Consider the following 17927-nt stretch of genomic DNA (forward strand, 5'->3'; position numbering starts at 1 on the left):
ACTTTATACTTAGAAGTTCCTTTCCGTAATCCAAGGATACAGCTCCCCACCGTAGCACCTATTTCCTTCTTTGTGATTTCCGCTGTGTGTCACCGAATCAAGGCCCAATATCTACCAATCCGCGGGCAGGACCATATCATGTGTGCTAGGTCTGCTCCTTCTAACTGGCATCGAGGGCAGTGGTGACGTACCGTCGGGTACATCTTGTCGAGCCTACGTGGTGTAAGGTACGCCCTGTGCAGTATCATAGTTTGAATATATTTAAATCGCGCATTCTGTGATACCCTTTTAGGGTGTTCCAATACTTTCTCCCATTCCTTATCCTCAAGCGCCCTGTCCATGTCCCCCTCCCAGGCGGTGCAAAGCGGTGTCAGATCTACTTGTGCATGGGAGCATAGGCCTACATATAACCACCTAATGAGATGCCGCCCCCTGCCCATGTAGTACAATGTTTTCACTAGGTCGTTAGTGGGGGGCTCTTGTCTTTGCGGGGCCCCGTACTTTCGGACATATTGTAGCAGTGCGGCATGTAAGAGGTATAAATGATCAGGTGCTCCGGTTTCCCGAACAAAATTATCGTGGTCTAATAACATCCCCTCACCGAAGAGGTCTGCAACTGTAGTGATCACTACGTCGTCCACCCAAAAAATAAGGTAACGCAGTCATATACATTACTGTCCAGGTGCGAGTTCGTAATGCTGTTCACCCAGTTCTGGGTATCAGTCCATCCCCAGTCTGTGGGGTTACTGAGGGAAACAGGGCCACACTCCCATCCGAGTCCGATTTCTGGGTGTCTACTTCAGACGTAGTCTGGTCGCCGATCTGCGCTGTAGTCCGGAAGGAGGAAACCGCAAGAAGCGCCGTCGCCTTGTCGCACTGTATCTGCTGAGTTATCGGCCGAAGATGTGTGTTCAGTTTGCGTAATCGGTTTGAAGCGCGGCGTCCCGCCGCGCGGCCACTACGCATAGTGGATGTCGAGGTCTGAGAGTTAGCCATCGATTGCCTCCCCAGCTCCATCACTTCCAACCATTCCTCCACGTCACCTGGACTCTAAAAAAAATACGTTTTCCGTTCATAAATGATCCTCAACTGCGCCGGGTCGAGAAAGGCGTATTGCAGGTTCAGTTCTCGTAGCTTCCTCTTGACCGACAAAAAGGAGGAGCACTGTTTCTGCACAAGAAGTGTGTAATCTGGGTACAACGAGACCTTGGTATTCTCAAAATTTATTTGGGGTATCTCTCTTGACTTCTACAGCAGTGTGTCCCAGTCTCTGTATTTTAACAGTTTTAATTATAAGTGGCCTCGGTGGGGCTCCTGGTTTCGGACGGCCCGTGGGGATCCTGTGTGCCCGTTCTATGCAGAATTGGTCAGACAGGCCCTCCGAAGTTACATGCTCCTTGAGCCACCCCTCCATATAGCGGACCGCGTCGGCCCCCTCGCTTCTCTCTGGCAGACCTATGACACGGATGTTGTTCCTCCGCGCTCTTCCTTCCGCATCCTCCACGTGGTCCATGAGGGTGGCTACCTGGGACTGGAGTTGTTTAATATCAGCGGTGTTTTGGGTTTGCTGGGGGGGACAAGGCTTGTAGTTCCATTGCGTGATCTTTTACCTTGTCTGCTAGTTTGGCGTGGTCCGCCTGAAGCAACGACAGACCAGACGTTAGAGCACCGATTTGCGCCTCTATGGCCTTCCTATAGTCCCGCACTTCCTGTAAAATCAAATCCAGCTTGTCCGCCAGCTCCGCTGTGTTGGTAGGTGGAATGTAGCTGACTTGCTGGGAGCCGCCCGACGATAACGCGGTCTCCGGGACATGGTCCAGTCACACCTTCAAATTGTTTGCCCTTCACTCGTCCCATCACAGCGCATGAAGCTGCCCTGCTCCCTGTGGTCGGGGTGGAGCGACAGCGTGGCACTCCCCTACTCCATGGGGGAAGCTCCTGTATTGTTTGGCAGCCCTCACTGCACCGTGATCCCAACTGACTGCACTAATCGCAGTCCGTCGCGACCTCCACCAAGTACCGGTCTGCAGGCCACCGGTCCGTACCACCGAATGCAGTGCCCCAAATGTCAGCCATCTTCCACACCGTCTAGCCATGCAGGTCCGATTCCACAGCAGGGGGATAGGGGAGTGGGGGCACTCCAGGTGACACACACTGTAGCAGCACTGCAGGACCTGCACCAATGGTCGTTATTGGCACTCCACTATTCGTGCGCAGTGCCATGTAGCCAGATACACCGTCGTCCACAGGCTCGCATTAATGCACTCACACAGGCTCTCATGCAAGCAGACAGCTGCAGCACTGGTTGGGGGGGAGCCCCAGCTCACCGTAGGATTCTCCCCCTCCAGGTGTGCAGGTGATGGCCCTCACCTACGTCCTCCCGGGGTAGGGTGACCAGGCATCCCGGATTTGACCGGACAGGCCCTGCTTTTCTGCTGCTGTCCCAGCAGATTTCAGAAAATTAAGCTCATGTTCCTGTTTTTTGAGAGGGTTGGCTGCAAAGGGTGGGAGGTATTTTTTATGTTTCTCAAAGCAGGGATAGTTAGCAGCTGTCACAGGAGAGCAATTTAGTTAACAGGCATGCAACTGGCTTTAAAAAGCAATTTTATATTTTTTCTTTCTGCCTTTTCAGTAATTTTCTTCTAAGGTGCACTATCATTCTGTGCACTGTGTTGAAGTAAAATTGCAGTCCTTCTTCTATTTTTGGGAAATGTCCCTGTTTTTTGCTTTAAAATACTGGTCACCCCATCCCGGGGACTCCTGGGCTCGCCCCCTCGGTTTCGCGGTCTCGTGTGGGCTGCACTAAACCCCCCGCGCTAGCGTAATCGCGCCCCGGGACTCGCGCCTCAGGCCAGCCCACCTGAGCCGCGCCAGTTGCTTCTCGTTGCTTGTGCCCCTCCATTGACAGTATGTGACGCTGCCCGCTCACAACAACGCCACCCAGGGCCTCCAGGCGCCGAGCCCCGTTGGGCCACGCAATGTAGGCTGGCCAGATCACACCACGCAGCTATCAGGCCGTCCCAGGCTGCATGGCTCCCCGCAGGCCCCGACAGCGATGCTCCGCTCGCTCCGCGTCTCTGCCTCCTCGAGAGCCAAAAAGCACTGCAAGGGCCGGCACCAGCCAGCTGCCACCGCGCCCAAGATCGGCAGATGACAGAGACCTCAGGATCTGGCAAGGCTACAGGATAATTACTGCCCGGGTCCGGTGCTCCCTCAACAGGCGACCACCATGACTGGCAGCTGGCCACGCCCCTAGCACCAGCACTATCATGAGCGAGCATTCCCTCATTTGCATAGGCGTGTGGCTCCATTCAAATGAGGGAAACTTTTTGCCTCTGGTTCACAGCTGCTCAAGGGCAGCACATTCATTGTAATACGGTGCACTGTCCCTGCTTATAGCTGTATCGTGGTGCAAACAGGTAGTGAAAAAGACTTGACATCAGTGGTCATTTTCTGAGTGCAGTGCAGGCTCGGCTCCAGGGGGCTGCACTATCTGTTGGTAGGTGAGGAAAATACAAACAAATACGAGTGAAGAAATCTTTACTGATTGAAAACTGTCACTTTCAATAGCTAATACTAGTAAGACCAGAAATACTGCTATCCAAATATAGTCCTTATCTCTTGAAACTGGTAAAATCATCATCATCAAATAACTTTATTTCGCATTACAGTAAAGAATGCATAAAAGTTCAGCTAAAATATCAGTACATATGATACAAGGAAAGGTGATTAAAAAAAGTATTTATAATACAAAAAAGGCATTGCAAAAATAAGCTTAAAAATGTCATATATGAAAAACTGAAAAATAAAAGTCAACATCTGATTTCTAACTAAGCAATCAATATAAGAAATCTATCAAATATGTACTATGGAGCTTTCCGAGATCTTATGGCTGCCAATAAAAATGATGACACAGCGAAACACACAAACGCGGTTTCTAATTGGTAAATTGTGGAAAGTGCAAGTGCAGAAGAGCGAAGAGAAAATTTAGTTGAAAGTGGTACAATAAAATTCTTTCTCTCTAGTGGGTAAAATGGAAAATAAAAGAGAAAATGCACAGAAGTTTGAATTGCCTTATCATTACAAGGGCAAGGGGGTGAATCATTTATAGAAAAAACGTTATTCGGGTAGCCCAACATTAACGGGATATAGTTTAATCTAAATCTAATCAAGATATGATGATGCTGTATATTTTCTACTAACACGAGGTAAGAACTATGGTGTAAAGGAATGTAAGGTAGTCTGTCATAGAGCCTAACAGATTGTTTGCCTCTGTATCTTTTCCATCTTTGTGCTACTGCTTTCTTTATAAAAATATCTTTTAAGCTTGCTTTAGGGAATTTTGGCATAGAGACGGCGTGTCATATAAGTATGCAAGCCCCACAGAGGCAACAGTTTGATAGACATATGCAAGCCAAGGAATTTTGTGGGCAAGATCTAAGTTCATTATATCTATTACGATCTTCTGATTTAAGTCAACCGTGCTTCTTTTCCAGATTGACAGCTACAGAGTAAGTGGGGCCAATGTAATAGCATCAGGGATATAAGGGAGACTTAGTTCCTTGTGAGCAATAAAATTATTCTCTGCTAAAGGGAGAGAGAGAAATCTTTAAAAAAATGTGTCCTCTATAATTTGAAGTGCCCTCACCTCCGATATTCCCCATATAGCTGCTCCATATGCGGCAATTGCTACAGTTTTGGCCAGATAGATTTTGGACATTTTCTTTAATGGTTTACATCCTAGTTTCTTAGAAAACCTAAACATGGTAGCAGTACTTTGGGCTATAAGATTTGATCACGTCTGTAACATCTCCCTCTAGTGCTGCTTGTCATCAAAAGCAACCCCTAAAGAATTAAAACAATGGACTTGCTCTATTTTGTCCCCACCGAGATGGAGCCTAAACTGCTTCTTCTTTGGGCCCCCAATGCCATGATATGGGTTTTTGCTTTATTGACATGTAGCTCCTATTTATTCATAAAAGCAGAGTAATGTACAATAAAATTTTGGGGATCCAAAGGGGTCCTTGCCAACAAAGCGTCATCATCTGCATAAAGCAGAATTGGAAGGGGAGTCATCAGAACATGGGGAGTATCTTTCGCACTGTTACACAAAGAGGTATTTAATTAATTAGTGTATGGGGCAAAAAGAAACGGTGCCAGGATGCACCCTTGTCTGACGCCCCTTTCAATCTTAAAGAATTTAGTGCATTCGCCATGCCTCCCATACCGAACCATGGCGGTAGCATCCCTATATAATTCCCTAATGAACACTATAACTCCCATTTCCTTCACAAAATGAGCCAAAGTTTACTCTGCACGACACAATCGAAGGCCTTCGAAAGGTCTATAAAAGCCATATATATAGTGCCCTTTTTGGCCACAGTATACTTTCCTATCATCAAAGACAAATTAAGACACTGGTCAATGGTACCCCTGCCCTTCCTGAAAAACCATACTGTACATCCGTGAGGAACTAGTTATCCTTCGCCCAAACTTCCAATGTATTTAATCTACCCATTAGCTTGGCCGTACTTTCAAGTAAAGTTATAAGTCGATAATTAGCAAGGGAGAAGGAATCCCCTTTCTTAAAAATTGGGATGGTAACAGATTGTTTCCTGGAGGGCAAGGGACCAGACTGTACAATTAAATTAAAAAACACATTTAACAGAAGAGCCCAAAAGGGGATATTCTATAGGAATATGTCCATGTGGACCCCGTCAGACCCTGGCGCTTCCATAGATGGTGATTGAGTCAATGCCAATGTAATTTCTTCAAGCTCAAATGAAAGACAGAATAGCGGCTTTTTAGGTGGACAGCTATCTGGCAAGTTTGAAGATTTCCTGGAAGTACCTTATCCAGTAGTCTTCCTCAATATGTATGTCCATAGCGGGACCACCACGATCGTTTAAAAAATTATTGTTACTCACCTTCCAAAATGCGTTATTATCACGAAGTGCAGAAGCTTGTTTTTAATTGTCCCAGGCCTCAGATTTAAGCTGCTTTAGCCTAGAAACTCGTGCAGATTCATAAGCATCCCTCAAATTATGGATAAGACCTCTATCCCTTGGTATAGTTTTAAGGGCTAACCGTAGATTGTTTGAGGCGATGACACAGGATTTATCACACCAACGATGCTGTGGGATGGCTCTTGCTGACAGTGGGCGTGTGAGTTGTAACATCATATTAATTAAAAGTTTTTTGACCTGCCAAAGGGTCCAAGCAGAGATTAATAGCCTCTTGATTTACCAAAAGAAGATTCGCAAAAAACTTGATATCATCAACTCTATCCCACTTTAGCACAAAGCTATTTTTTCTAGCTAGGATAGGTTCAGGAACTTTATTGACATTACGCTATTTTGGATCATGCCAAGAGAGGGCGCAGCAAAGCATGCCATGATCACTGAGGGCTGCGAATTGTGGCTCTAATTCTATAAAGCGTATTTCAAGGGTGTCTTTGGAAATAATATAGTCAATTGTGGAGGAATACTCTGCTCTATAGAATGTGGGGATAGCTGCCCCGTAGTTGAATCTAACTCATTACGGACCTCCAGTTGCCACTTCAAGATGTTATTTACAACATTACCCTGTATATCATGCCGAAGATGTATAATGGAGTCTTCTCTAAAATCCATAATCCTGCTTGTTTCCTTAGTGTTTTTGGGACACAGCTTTAAATTGAAGTCTCTGAGCCAGATGAGTTCTAAAGGGTTAGGATGGGACTCCACTAGATCTTCTAGAAGCTTATCTAAATGTTTGGGAACCACATCGGGGTTTAGAAAATTATTATTATAATAATTCACCAATAAGAGATCCAAGGAGTCATAACCTTTAATTATTAAAATATGAAAATAGGGTGATATATTTACAACATTTAAAATATGAAATACGAACGAATTAGAAATCAGTGTGAGAAAACCCCCCTTATGTCTCCCCCGTGTGGCGGGTATATTTAATGTTTGGAACAAGCGATATCCATTAATGGAGATTGATTCAGTCTCCCATGTTTCATGTACGCAGATAATGTGAGAATTAGTAATGATAGAAAGCTATTCTGCGTTTTGTCGCTTGCTATTGTAGCGTGCTATATTCCAGGACAGGAGTGTGTAAGATAAGGGGTTTATTTCATAATGAATAACCTATGTCATTTGGTGATGTAAAACTGTTAGATCACAGGAATCCAAACCTGGTAAGAGGGCAAACTTATTATAAAAGAGATAATCTGATTGATTTGTATGATTCAACAAAGACAAATTATCTCGAACAGCTGGAACCATACTGCTAGTAGGGACCGAACCACGTTGCAAACTCTGTGGATTGTAGAAAAAACCCAGGGGTACAGAGAACATTTTATTACACACCTTGTGAGCAGCAAGGGTTGAAAAAGTAAATCTCTTACAATAAATTATTATCACAATTTAGTACAATGCAGTCCCCCTCATAGGCCTTTTTAGTAGGACCAATCCATGATAATAATCTTCTCGCCATTAATAAGTTATTCTGTATTAGATGTCCCGATTGTGTGTGATTAGAAAGCCAATGCCGAGATTTGTCTATTATTTGCAGAGTAGATTCTCTTCAGGCAAAACTAAGTGCTGAAACATTTACCAGTATTAAGACGTATGGACAAGCTGCATGCGGGAGATTCATAGTTTGATTGCAAGGGTCAGTCTGTGACTGATTAAATTCTCTCTGCGAGCTTCTGATAGGCAGTCTGGATTCATGAAGAACCTGGGGAGAAGGACCTAGGGACGTGCCATTCGAAGTTCTAGTCACCTGTGGGAAGTCTCTGGCATTTATTGTCGTTGAACTGACATTAGTTTGAGGCATTGTAGTACAGGAAGATATTGCCGCCCCTGACAAAGACCCGGATTCACCTGCAGTTCGATGGCTATCTGCCTGTGAGTGCAGTGGAGGAGCATTAGAAAGGAGTTCTGGGTGTTATAAAGCATCGTTGACACAAGCAGTTTTTTTTATTAAAAACAGAACTGTGATTCAGAAGCTCTTGTAATTTTTGTTTGATGGAGTCCAAACGGGACAAAATTGGCTGAAACGAAGGGTATAATAGAGCATAAAGATACTCGGGGGCCTAGATAGGATCGGATTAATGGAGTTGACAGGGTACAGATCTAAAGTTGACTGGACGGGTTGACTTCCTTGCCTTTTTGGTTTTGGGGGGCCTGACTCTTTAGATGGGCCTTTTTTCCTCTTTCCATTTGCTGGTTCTAAAATTGGAGGGTTCATTATCAAGGAGGTAATAATTGGTATGGGTTAGAGGCAACGGGACCTCTGAGAGCGAGCTACCAGCTTCCAGAATTCCCGATCCCACTATTCCACAATTAAAATCAGACTCGGGAACAAGAATCATGCCCTCAGCGCCCTCCAGCGAAGCACAGGCACCCGCCCCCAATGAGAGCCTTCGCTCAGCTATGGCAATCTCCATAGAAATGGCATTAGTAGCTTTAGTTCGAAATGAGTCCAAGGTGGCTATAGTTACCCCAGCGGTAGCCGTAGCTGTAGGCTTTCTCACCTTCCCATCAAGACTTCCAGCTGCAACGGCAACACGATGACCATATAACAGGTGTTAGATGAGAGGCCCAGCCCGGCCTTCTCCGGTCTCGGACGGGCACAGACAGGCCTGCCATTGGCCCGGGCTTTGCCTAGGCGCCGCCTGGGTGCGTCCACACACTGCGGAACTCCCTGTGGGCTTTAATGCGCCTCCTGGTACAAGCAGGTGACCAGCAGCACACCTCTGCGTCTGCTGGACGTTGCAGGCTGTAGGGCGGCAGTGAAAACAGCAACCTGCACTGTAGGACCCCCTGCGGTCTTTAATGCGCCTCCTGGCGCAAGCGGATGACTGGCAGCACCTCACTGCTCCTGCTGGTCATTGTAGGATGGGCAGCAGTGAGAACAGGAACCTGCGGTCCGGGACCCCCTGCAGGCTTTAATGCGCCTCCTGACGCAAGCAGATGACCGGCAGCACCTCGCTGCGCCTGCTGGACGTTGTAGGCTGTAGAGTGGCAGTGAGAACAGGAACCCTCGAAGAGGCTAATTGTAGCGGTCTTGTATTGTGTGCACTTCAAGTTCATCTAGGTATATGATACTAATAACCGAATGTCTTTAGATGTAGATATTAACTTCTGATTCATACATCAACTATAAACTGCAAGTGATAACACATATCATACAAGGATATAATGTCCATTAAGTTTAGAATTCAATGCATAGATATTTTAATTTAATTTATTGTGTGGTTAGGGCACACATACATGTTATACAATAAACGTTATTTTAATCTAAATGATATGGATTTCATTATGTTAGGATTAGCATTAGAAATACAATGATACTATAACTTTCTCTTTAACTTACTTAAGTGGATGGACAATTGGTATTCCAGTTACAGTACAACTTTATTGTAATAAGCATAACGTAAATGACTTAATTTAGAGGCTAGGAACAGCTTTAGTGGGAGAAAAATGTTTTAAAAAAATGTTTTATTTTTAAGAAGATATATTCTAATTCTATTTAGTGTTAGTTTTAGGGCAAGTGGTAATTACAGTTTATGTAGTTATAATAAAATAAAATAAGATTAATTAAATGCTTGGCCTCATGGTACAATTTAGGTTAGGGAACAAAGTGAATTAAGGTAGTTCCGGAAGTAAATGGACAAAGCAAAGGACATTCACACTGAATTGTTCCTTGGTACTTTATGACTGATGTTCACTGACATCTAACTCATAATATCAACTTCAGTATGATGAATGGATGAGTTAACCACCAGAATGCAAACTTGTCTGAAAAGGGGTTAAACCCAGATCTCTTCTGTGGATGCATAGTCAACTCAACCGTCAGAACCGATATATTATCTGTTTTTGTTTGTGTTTTTAAGTATTCTCCTGTGTGAATATGTATAGATGCACATGTGACTATGTATATGTGCTCAATTTCTTTTATGCTTCTATGTGTAAATATAACTGCACTCACTTTTATGTTTTCAGAAATTTTTCACTTCAGGAAAAAAATATGTAAACTGGCTTATTTACTTTTTGTGTTTTTCAGCGTTGGCTCTGCGAAGTTTGTTCAGGGACAACCCTCTTGTGACGTGGTACGTGGAATAATAGTACGAAGATTCATTGTTGGCAGAGCATTCTAATTGTTGTTGAGACCCTCTTCGCCTCCCAAAATCCACCTACCTCTCCTATCTCACACTGAGTATATGTTTTTCTTTGACCCTGTACAATGCTCTGCCGCCTTTGAGCTAGGTCCGCAATATATACATTCTTACATTCATACTTTCCAACCATACATACATACATGTGTACGAACCCTCACATCCCCTCACTTTGTTAGTGCAGCTGGTGTGTGTGTGTGAGTAGGATTCTTGACCGTACACATTTTAAACTGTACCTTTAACTATCAGTGTATATTGATTCACATCCTAGCTCTGAATTATAGTTCTGGTGTACTATCCCTGTTTGTGCCGCTGTGCACCCTCAACTGTGTGCACCCAGTGAAGATTGGGGTAGAGCATCAAATTACCAAAAAAGTTGCTGTTTAGAGTGCAGGCATGAGCTTATGCCTGTGTTGTCAACAGCAAATGAGTGAAAGGTGGACAGGGTGTTTGAAGCTGCTGGTCTGCCTATCACTGCAGACACAAACTGGGCCCCACTTTGAAGGGGAAGCAGGGACTCCCATGCACAGCGTTGCAGTGTGTGACTACACCCCTTGAAGAGGGATGCTTAGGTTGTCGCTGGGACCAGCAATGCCCCATCAGCGGTGTTTACTGACTGGGTCTATGTCTATTGACAACTGTTTTTCCTCCAAGATGGTGCCTGCTTTTTTTTAAATCAGTTTTTATTTATTTAATTTTACTAACAGTAACATAGTAAAAGGTTCAACATGTCAACACATGATACAATATCTGATTAGCTTTGCTCTCTTGCCTTAAGTGTAAAATGACAAAGGGCCATTTCATGTTACCCTTAAGAAAAACTCTAAAAACGATCACATCATGTTTTTTTTTGCCAGCAATATATGTGCATATGCATACCTTTACTCTCTCTGTACAATGGCAGGATACATGCCTCCAAGTCCGGGAGGGCTACTAGGAGCTCAGTCTTGTGATGTGCTGTAGGAGCTCCAGCTTGTTGTGCTAACAGTGGGAACCCTTGGAAAACCTCAATATTAACGGGAGGCAGGGGGTAAAAGGTAGGGACAAAGAAAGTCAACAAGGGTAACATGACCCAACCTCGAAATCCCTCCAACCCCATCCTTCCCTCTGTCTCAACAAATATATGAACAACATGCACATTGCTAAGTTACTTTTACATCAAACAACGCCTACAGTGTGAGGCAAACGTGCTGATGTTAGTTAACCCTTCTTGTGTTTGCTATTGTGCGGTGTGCCCACTCTCATTGCCTCCCTCCACTTGTGGCATTATGGGTTCTGAATTGTTTAATTGCAGGTGTGGCTCGATTTAGAAGTCTTGCAGAATGATGTCTCAATAGGCGGCAATGGGGGTCTTATGAAGCCCCAGTGTGTCTTCCCTGCGTAATGCAATACTCTCTGGCTTGGCCCATGTTAACATTGAATGTCTCCAGGCCACCAGCGGGGAGGCGCTGGTGATTTCCATCTCCTAGTGATTAGACGTTTTGCCACCAGCATTCCTAGGTCTAAGAAATAAGTGGCCACCTTAACTCGTTTACTTCAATGGAAAAGCCCCAGGATGCATACCTCTCATGTGTGCACCATTGAGCGGCCTGCGCAGTTGGATAGCTGGGTCATGACTCCCTGCCAGTAAGGAGTGAGGAGTAGGCATGCCCATGCCCTGTGTAGGAGATCAGCATCTGGCATCTGGGGTAAGCGGTGTCTGCACAGTGGAAGTATCTAAATATTTTGGCAGGAGTGAGGTATGCTCTCTGGGTAATGTAGTACTGCATGAGATGAGAGTGGGCATTGTGGGGGATTCGGACTTGGCTTTCTAGTATGGTAGCCCAGTTCTTGTCAGTGCAGAGGTGGGTGAGTTCTTTTGTCCCAGTGCTGTCTCAAAAGCAGGAGCAATACCACTGTGTGGAGGTGTAACGAGGCCGCAAACCATTTTGTTAGGTGTCTACCTGCCCAATAACATGTAGGTATTGGAGAGTTAGGTGTGTCTGGTGAACCTCTTTAATTTCTCCCCATTTGTCGCCCAGTGCCACTATTAGTGAAGCATGAAGTAGTAATTGACCCAGGGGTAGAGCCTTCACATCCATCAATATATCATAAGTTAGTAGGGCAAAATCCCAGTAGAGGTTGTCTGCCAGATGGTGAGCTCTGTGGGCGTGTTAGTGACATTGCCTATCGGCTTGCCCAGTTGTGGTAATGCCGGTGCATATGGGAAAGTGGCGCATGTGATGTAGAAGGCTTCTGTGAAAGCAACGGCATGCGACTTCCAGAAGCAGTAGTTTTGGCAGCCTTCCAAATGCACAGGAGTGGAATAGCTGGAGCAACGCCAAGAGTGTCCAGGCTAGTGAAAGTGTGTCAGTGTCAGATTGCTGCTTTCCAATTATCCATCTGACCACCCATTGAAGCTGAGAGGCAAGATATATTTTTCAATTTAGGGAACTGCCAACCCGCACTTGATTGATGGGTATGTTGGCTGATGATAGATTTGAATTCCTGAATACCTAAACTTAGTAGGTTATCACATAATGGGAACACCATTAAGTATGCAAGTAGGGTCAGTGCAGTCCTCATTGAATGGGAACAAACATGGCTTGGCTCAGTTTACCCGCAGACCAGAAAGGCCAGCAAAGTCATTAAGAGTCTGAGTGGATGTCTCGGATGTACAGGAGAAGATCGTCAGCATATAGTGAAATTATGTGTGTCCCGTCTCCCAGCGGGATATCCCGTTTCATGCTGTGTTCTCTATTGGCAGCGGCTAATGGCGCCACAGCCAGGGAGAAGAGTGGCATAGAGAGCGGGCAGCCCTGCCTGTTGCCTCTCCATATTGCATTTTGGTCTGATAGGTATGACTAGGCTTTCCTGTTTTCAGTTTCTATTTCTGGTAAATTCTGGTGGGGTTTTTTCAGTGTTTTCAATACCTTAAAAAACTGTTGTTATCAGTGGTTACACATTTTCGCGCCACTAAAAACAGAATAAGGGTTTTTCTGATGTTTATGGAACATTTTGCTTTTATTATTGGTTGCTTTCTGCACTGATAGAACATGGTATAGACAGTGTACATATAGTGTATATGAGGTCCAAATAGATTTTTGCAAATTAAACTTATTGTAGTACACCATACAATACTTCTTCAGTGAGTCTTTGGTCATGTGTGCTCGCTCTTTCCTTCCCATGTAAACTTCTGTGAAAAGGCCCTCTCAACATTGGCACTTGAGACGGGCAACGCCAAAATGCCAGTACACAATTTCTTAACTCTGGCCGCTAACATAGCTTTCCATGCCAATACTGGTGCACTTGAAGATTGTGATTCTTAGGGCAGGTTCTGCAACATTTGCATTGAGCTGGGTGCTTATACCCTCAGAGTAATTGAAGCGGTCAAAAATGAAGCAGCACTTTAGAAACTATGGAGGAAATTCCCCTTTACTGAAGTGATCTAGAACTTACAGAGGACCACAGTGAGGTTTCATTGACTTCAAATGCCATTGGTGGTGAAGGGACATTTCTATGTATCATTGCAAGTCATTTCTCATACATTGTAAAATAAATGTTCCTGATTTGGTCTTCAACATTGCTTATCTTACCAAGTGGCAAGCACTCTAACATGAAACGTTGTAGTGCCAAAGTCACTAAATGTGTCGCCCTGCCTACTCTCAAGGAGATGCTTCACATCTATCTAATTATGCCGAACACTTGGCAGACAAGGGTTTTTTCAGACTCTAGTTTTTTTATTATGTCCACTACAGCAGTTATGTTTTCCTGTAAAACTCTAACAATGCAGTAGAGTGTACTTTTTTCACATTACTATCAATATGCGACCAAAGATCCTCACATTTCTTGCCTTTGGCATCATCACTCAGAACAAATTCTGTAAACGGTTGCCACATGGATAATATAGCATTCATAGCCCCTTGGACTGAGAACCATCAGCTAAGGGACACGGTTGGGATGACTCTTTCTTTGATTTCACACAAAGCACAAAATGATAAATATTTGTGTTTTAGTTCCTGTGCATAAGAAAACAGTGCACCAGAATGGACTAAAAAGTCAATAGCATCCCTCATTAACTCTGAAGATTGTAAAGATGCCTTCAGCATACCATCTAACAATTGGCAAGAATCTCCTATAGGGAATCACTTCAGCTCGGGTATCAATTTTGTCAGGTCATCACACAACTTTTTCATATACGTAGCTAAATCACTGCAAATCCAAAAAATATCACTCTAATCTTTGTTGAGCTTGGAAAGAACCTTTTTTCGGCAGAGCATTCCAAGTGACACTGTGTTCCATGTTTTCACGACTATCCCAGATGTTTGGCGATAGCGCTCTTTATACCTATACTTGTCACTATACCTTGCATTGAATGTTTAAAGCCTGAGGTGTTGGCAATTCACCCACTATCAATACTGACCCACTAGACACTGTGGGCTGATGTATCAAGGGTTTTTACCCATTCTCTGTGGGTAAATATGATGACACATATTAGGAAAGATTCTTATGAAACCAGCCATTTTACCTATCAGTGAAAGAATCAAACACAGCCAAAATATCAAATATGATTTTGATATTTCCTTATTCTCTACAGTTTATAAAATAATTAAACAAGACCTAAAACATGCTTCGAAACCCTGCCTCTTTAGAACAAAGACCACAAAACTGAAAAAAACAAAAGGAAGAAGAAACAATATTTTAGTGGCATCCCTAAACAACAAAATTTAAGCAGAATAATGTTACCCCAGTCTTTCTTACTGCTAGCTTGTATAACAAAGTTACATTGTATTGACCCCTTCAGGAAGTAAAACAAAATTACTCTTTCACTCTCTTTTTCCTTTCATTGAATGGCATTTAGTTTGTGGTTGTGCAGGTGTTTATTCAGTGTTTATATGTTTTCACTGGTGAGGGCTATTTCTCTTTCAGTGGGGTTTTATCAGTTATTATAGGTTTAAACCTAAAACCCCACAGCCTAGGTATGACCCTTTCTTCACTCTAGCTGTCCACTCTGTGTAGAGTAGCCTATCAATCGGAGTAAACAACCTCCGATACCATGGCGTGATAAGGCTGTGAAAATAAATTTCCATTCCAGTGAATCAAAGGCCTTCCCTAAGTCCAGTATCAGACACCTAAGGGCTGATTATTTTAAGACACGGAAGAAGCGCCGCAAGTTTAGCAAATGCTACGGGCCGGGACAAACCCGTTCTTGTCTGAGAAGACCAGGGGCCAGGCGGTCAGCAATGCCAGGGGGCAGTAGGAACCCAAAGCAGTAGGGTTTCTGTCTGGTTTTGACAGAGATATGAGAAGAGATTTGAATAACGATACAGGGAGACTGGCTGCTGCAAGCAGCTCATTTTACAAGTCATCTAAGCTGGGTATCAATGTCGAGGCATAGGGTTTAAATAACTCGGCTGGTAGGCCATCAGGCCCTGATGTCTTACCCGTCGCTAGGGCCCTAATGGCCTCGTGGATCTCAATTTGAGTAATTGGCTACTCAATCTCCCCTCGCTGCTCTGTAGGAATGACGGGTAGCCTGATTGTGGCAAAGAATGCATCTAGGCACCCAGACCCAATTTTCAGGGTCGATTGGTAGAGGGAGGTGTAGTGGTGTGTAAGTTCAGCATGGATTTCATGCTAGGTGTGGGGAAGTTGTCCTGTGGGCGCGCAGTGAAAGGATAGGATACGGGACTGCTCTTGACATATCAACCATGCCAGTAACTGGCCCGCATGATCTGAGATGGCATGGGTGTCAGCTGAGTACGTGGTGAAATTGAGACATCTCAGGCGCTTCAACAGTGAGGAATGTTCAGAGCATGCCGTTGCTAAACAACAAGCACACTCCGGATTTGTTCCTGATTGTGTCTTAAGTGTTAGGAGTGCATTTTCAATGTGGGTGATATTACAATATAATTGCTTGCGAATGTTCCATGTTAATCCCAAGCTATGTTCCCTGTTGGTTACTTTAAAAGCGTCCTATTCAATCAACCTATCTGTTGCCATATCGCTGTTGCGGTTAACATTTTCTGCTGTTGCTGCTCCGACTGACTTCCTAAATGGTGGGTCTTCTAATGCCGCAGGTTGAAGGTGCCACGTGGCTATAGCTGGTATGTCCACCTACCAAGTGAGTTGCATGAATTGAGGATTGTGGTCCGAGTGCGTGCAACCGAAATCGTCCATCAGTCTAACCATGGGAAGGAGGCTGGTCAATCCCACCATACGATCAATTTGAACATGTAGGTTGTGGGGCGAAGAGTAGAATGAGTAGATGCATGTTTCGGAAATGCAGGTCTACCAAGCCCCAGTGCTGGAGCCAGTCACTTAATGCTTGTGCATTTGATATGGCTACAATATGTGGAAATGGGGGAAATGAGCAGTCTAATGTAGTATACAGAACAGAGTTAAAGTCTCCCTCTAATGGCCATGGTATTCTGCTCCAACTAGGCATTATGTTAGATAATGTGTGTAGGTATGCCATTTGGCCTGTGCTCGGGGCATATACCAACCCTAGTAGAAGCTGGCAACCATTAAGGGGGCATTGAATCAGGACAAAACGTCCCTCAATGACCACAGTTACTTCATCTGCCACAAAGGGGGTCCCTGACCTTACCTGGATCACAACTCCTCTTGCATATGAGGAGTAATCTGTGGTGAATACCTGGCCCCTAGAATGCTTTCTGAGTCTGTTGTCTTCAGTTAGTGTCTGGTGTGTCTCTTCAGTAGAGCTATGTGAGCAGACCTACACTTATGGTAAGAGTTGCGGAATATCGACGAGAGGGTGTCTGCATGCCTCTCACATTGCATGTGATAATGTAAGTGTGCATCATGTGGATAAAGTGTTAGTGCCCCATAGGTGGGGACACCTTCGGGGTCGTGTCTTACTCCTACATGTGTCGGCATGGTCAGGCAGGCACTGTCAGGTGTTCAGATGTGATAGAGCAACTATTTAAAACTTGCAAAAGGAAACTGAACCTCAATGGGTGTATCATTTCCTGAGCAGAGGTACAACAGGTATCTGCCCAAACTGTTAAGCTGTCTGTGGCAACCATCAGTCTTGTAAGCCAGGTGTGGGGTCACTGGAGCCAATGATGCGGACCCCGTTTGTGGACAATGTGTGATTCCCCAACTATAGGCATGTGTGCACTAATTATGTAATCTCATTTTTATCCTGCGGTCTGCCTGCACTATTTCCCTGTAGAGATGAATCCATGCTTGGGATCCTAGCTGCTGAAATCAAGTGATCCATTGCCTTTACAGGTGTGAGACAGTACAGAAATGAGTCAGGCATTAACAGCTGTGGCATTGCTGCTGGGTCAGGCCTCATTGTTGGTTCACATTATGTCATCTGTTGGTTGTGGAGTAACTTATGGTGGGGCAAGGGAGTCCACTTTGGATGGTCATGTGCTAGAGGAACCATCATCACGTAAAGATTGCTAGGAGTTAGCAACTTGGCCAGGGACCGGATCATGTTCATGCATCGTGAAGCCATTTGCAGGGCTTTTCGTCACTCTAGGATTACTTGCTCTAGGTCTGTTACCACTGAGGAGGGTGATTGGTCTTTCTGTGATGCCCGCGGTTGCGGCTCCTTGTCACATCTCCTGTTTATCCTGCTCCAGCGAGTGCAGAGCATGAGACCATAAGCCTAGCAGCCTCCATCCAGTTCCGTGCCTCCTCCTGGGAGTCAAAGAAATGTGCTGTCCCGTTAATTACGGTGCAGAAACGGACGAGGGAGAGCAAGGAGTAGCGTATATTGAGGTCTTGGAGGCACCGCTTGACT

The 17927-nt window shown here is 44.7% G+C and overlaps 1 protein-coding gene across 1 annotated transcript in view; it reads left to right on the forward strand.

The window, feature by feature from the left end:
* Nucleotides 1-17927, forward strand: part of LOC146812239 (uncharacterized) — a 303094-nt gene that overhangs the window by 263069 nt on the left and 22098 nt on the right. Inside the window, exon 14 of the mRNA XM_085615147.1 lies at nt 10060-10105. Within this exon, the coding sequence (XP_085471273.1) occupies nt 10060-10105 (46 nt within the window). The remainder of the gene's footprint in view (nt 1-10059; nt 10106-17927) is intronic.

Source organism: Triturus cristatus, chromosome 7 (assembly GCF_964204655.1).
Source record: "Triturus cristatus chromosome 7, aTriCri1.1, whole genome shotgun sequence".
Lineage (NCBI taxonomy): Eukaryota > Metazoa > Chordata > Amphibia > Caudata > Salamandridae > Triturus > Triturus cristatus.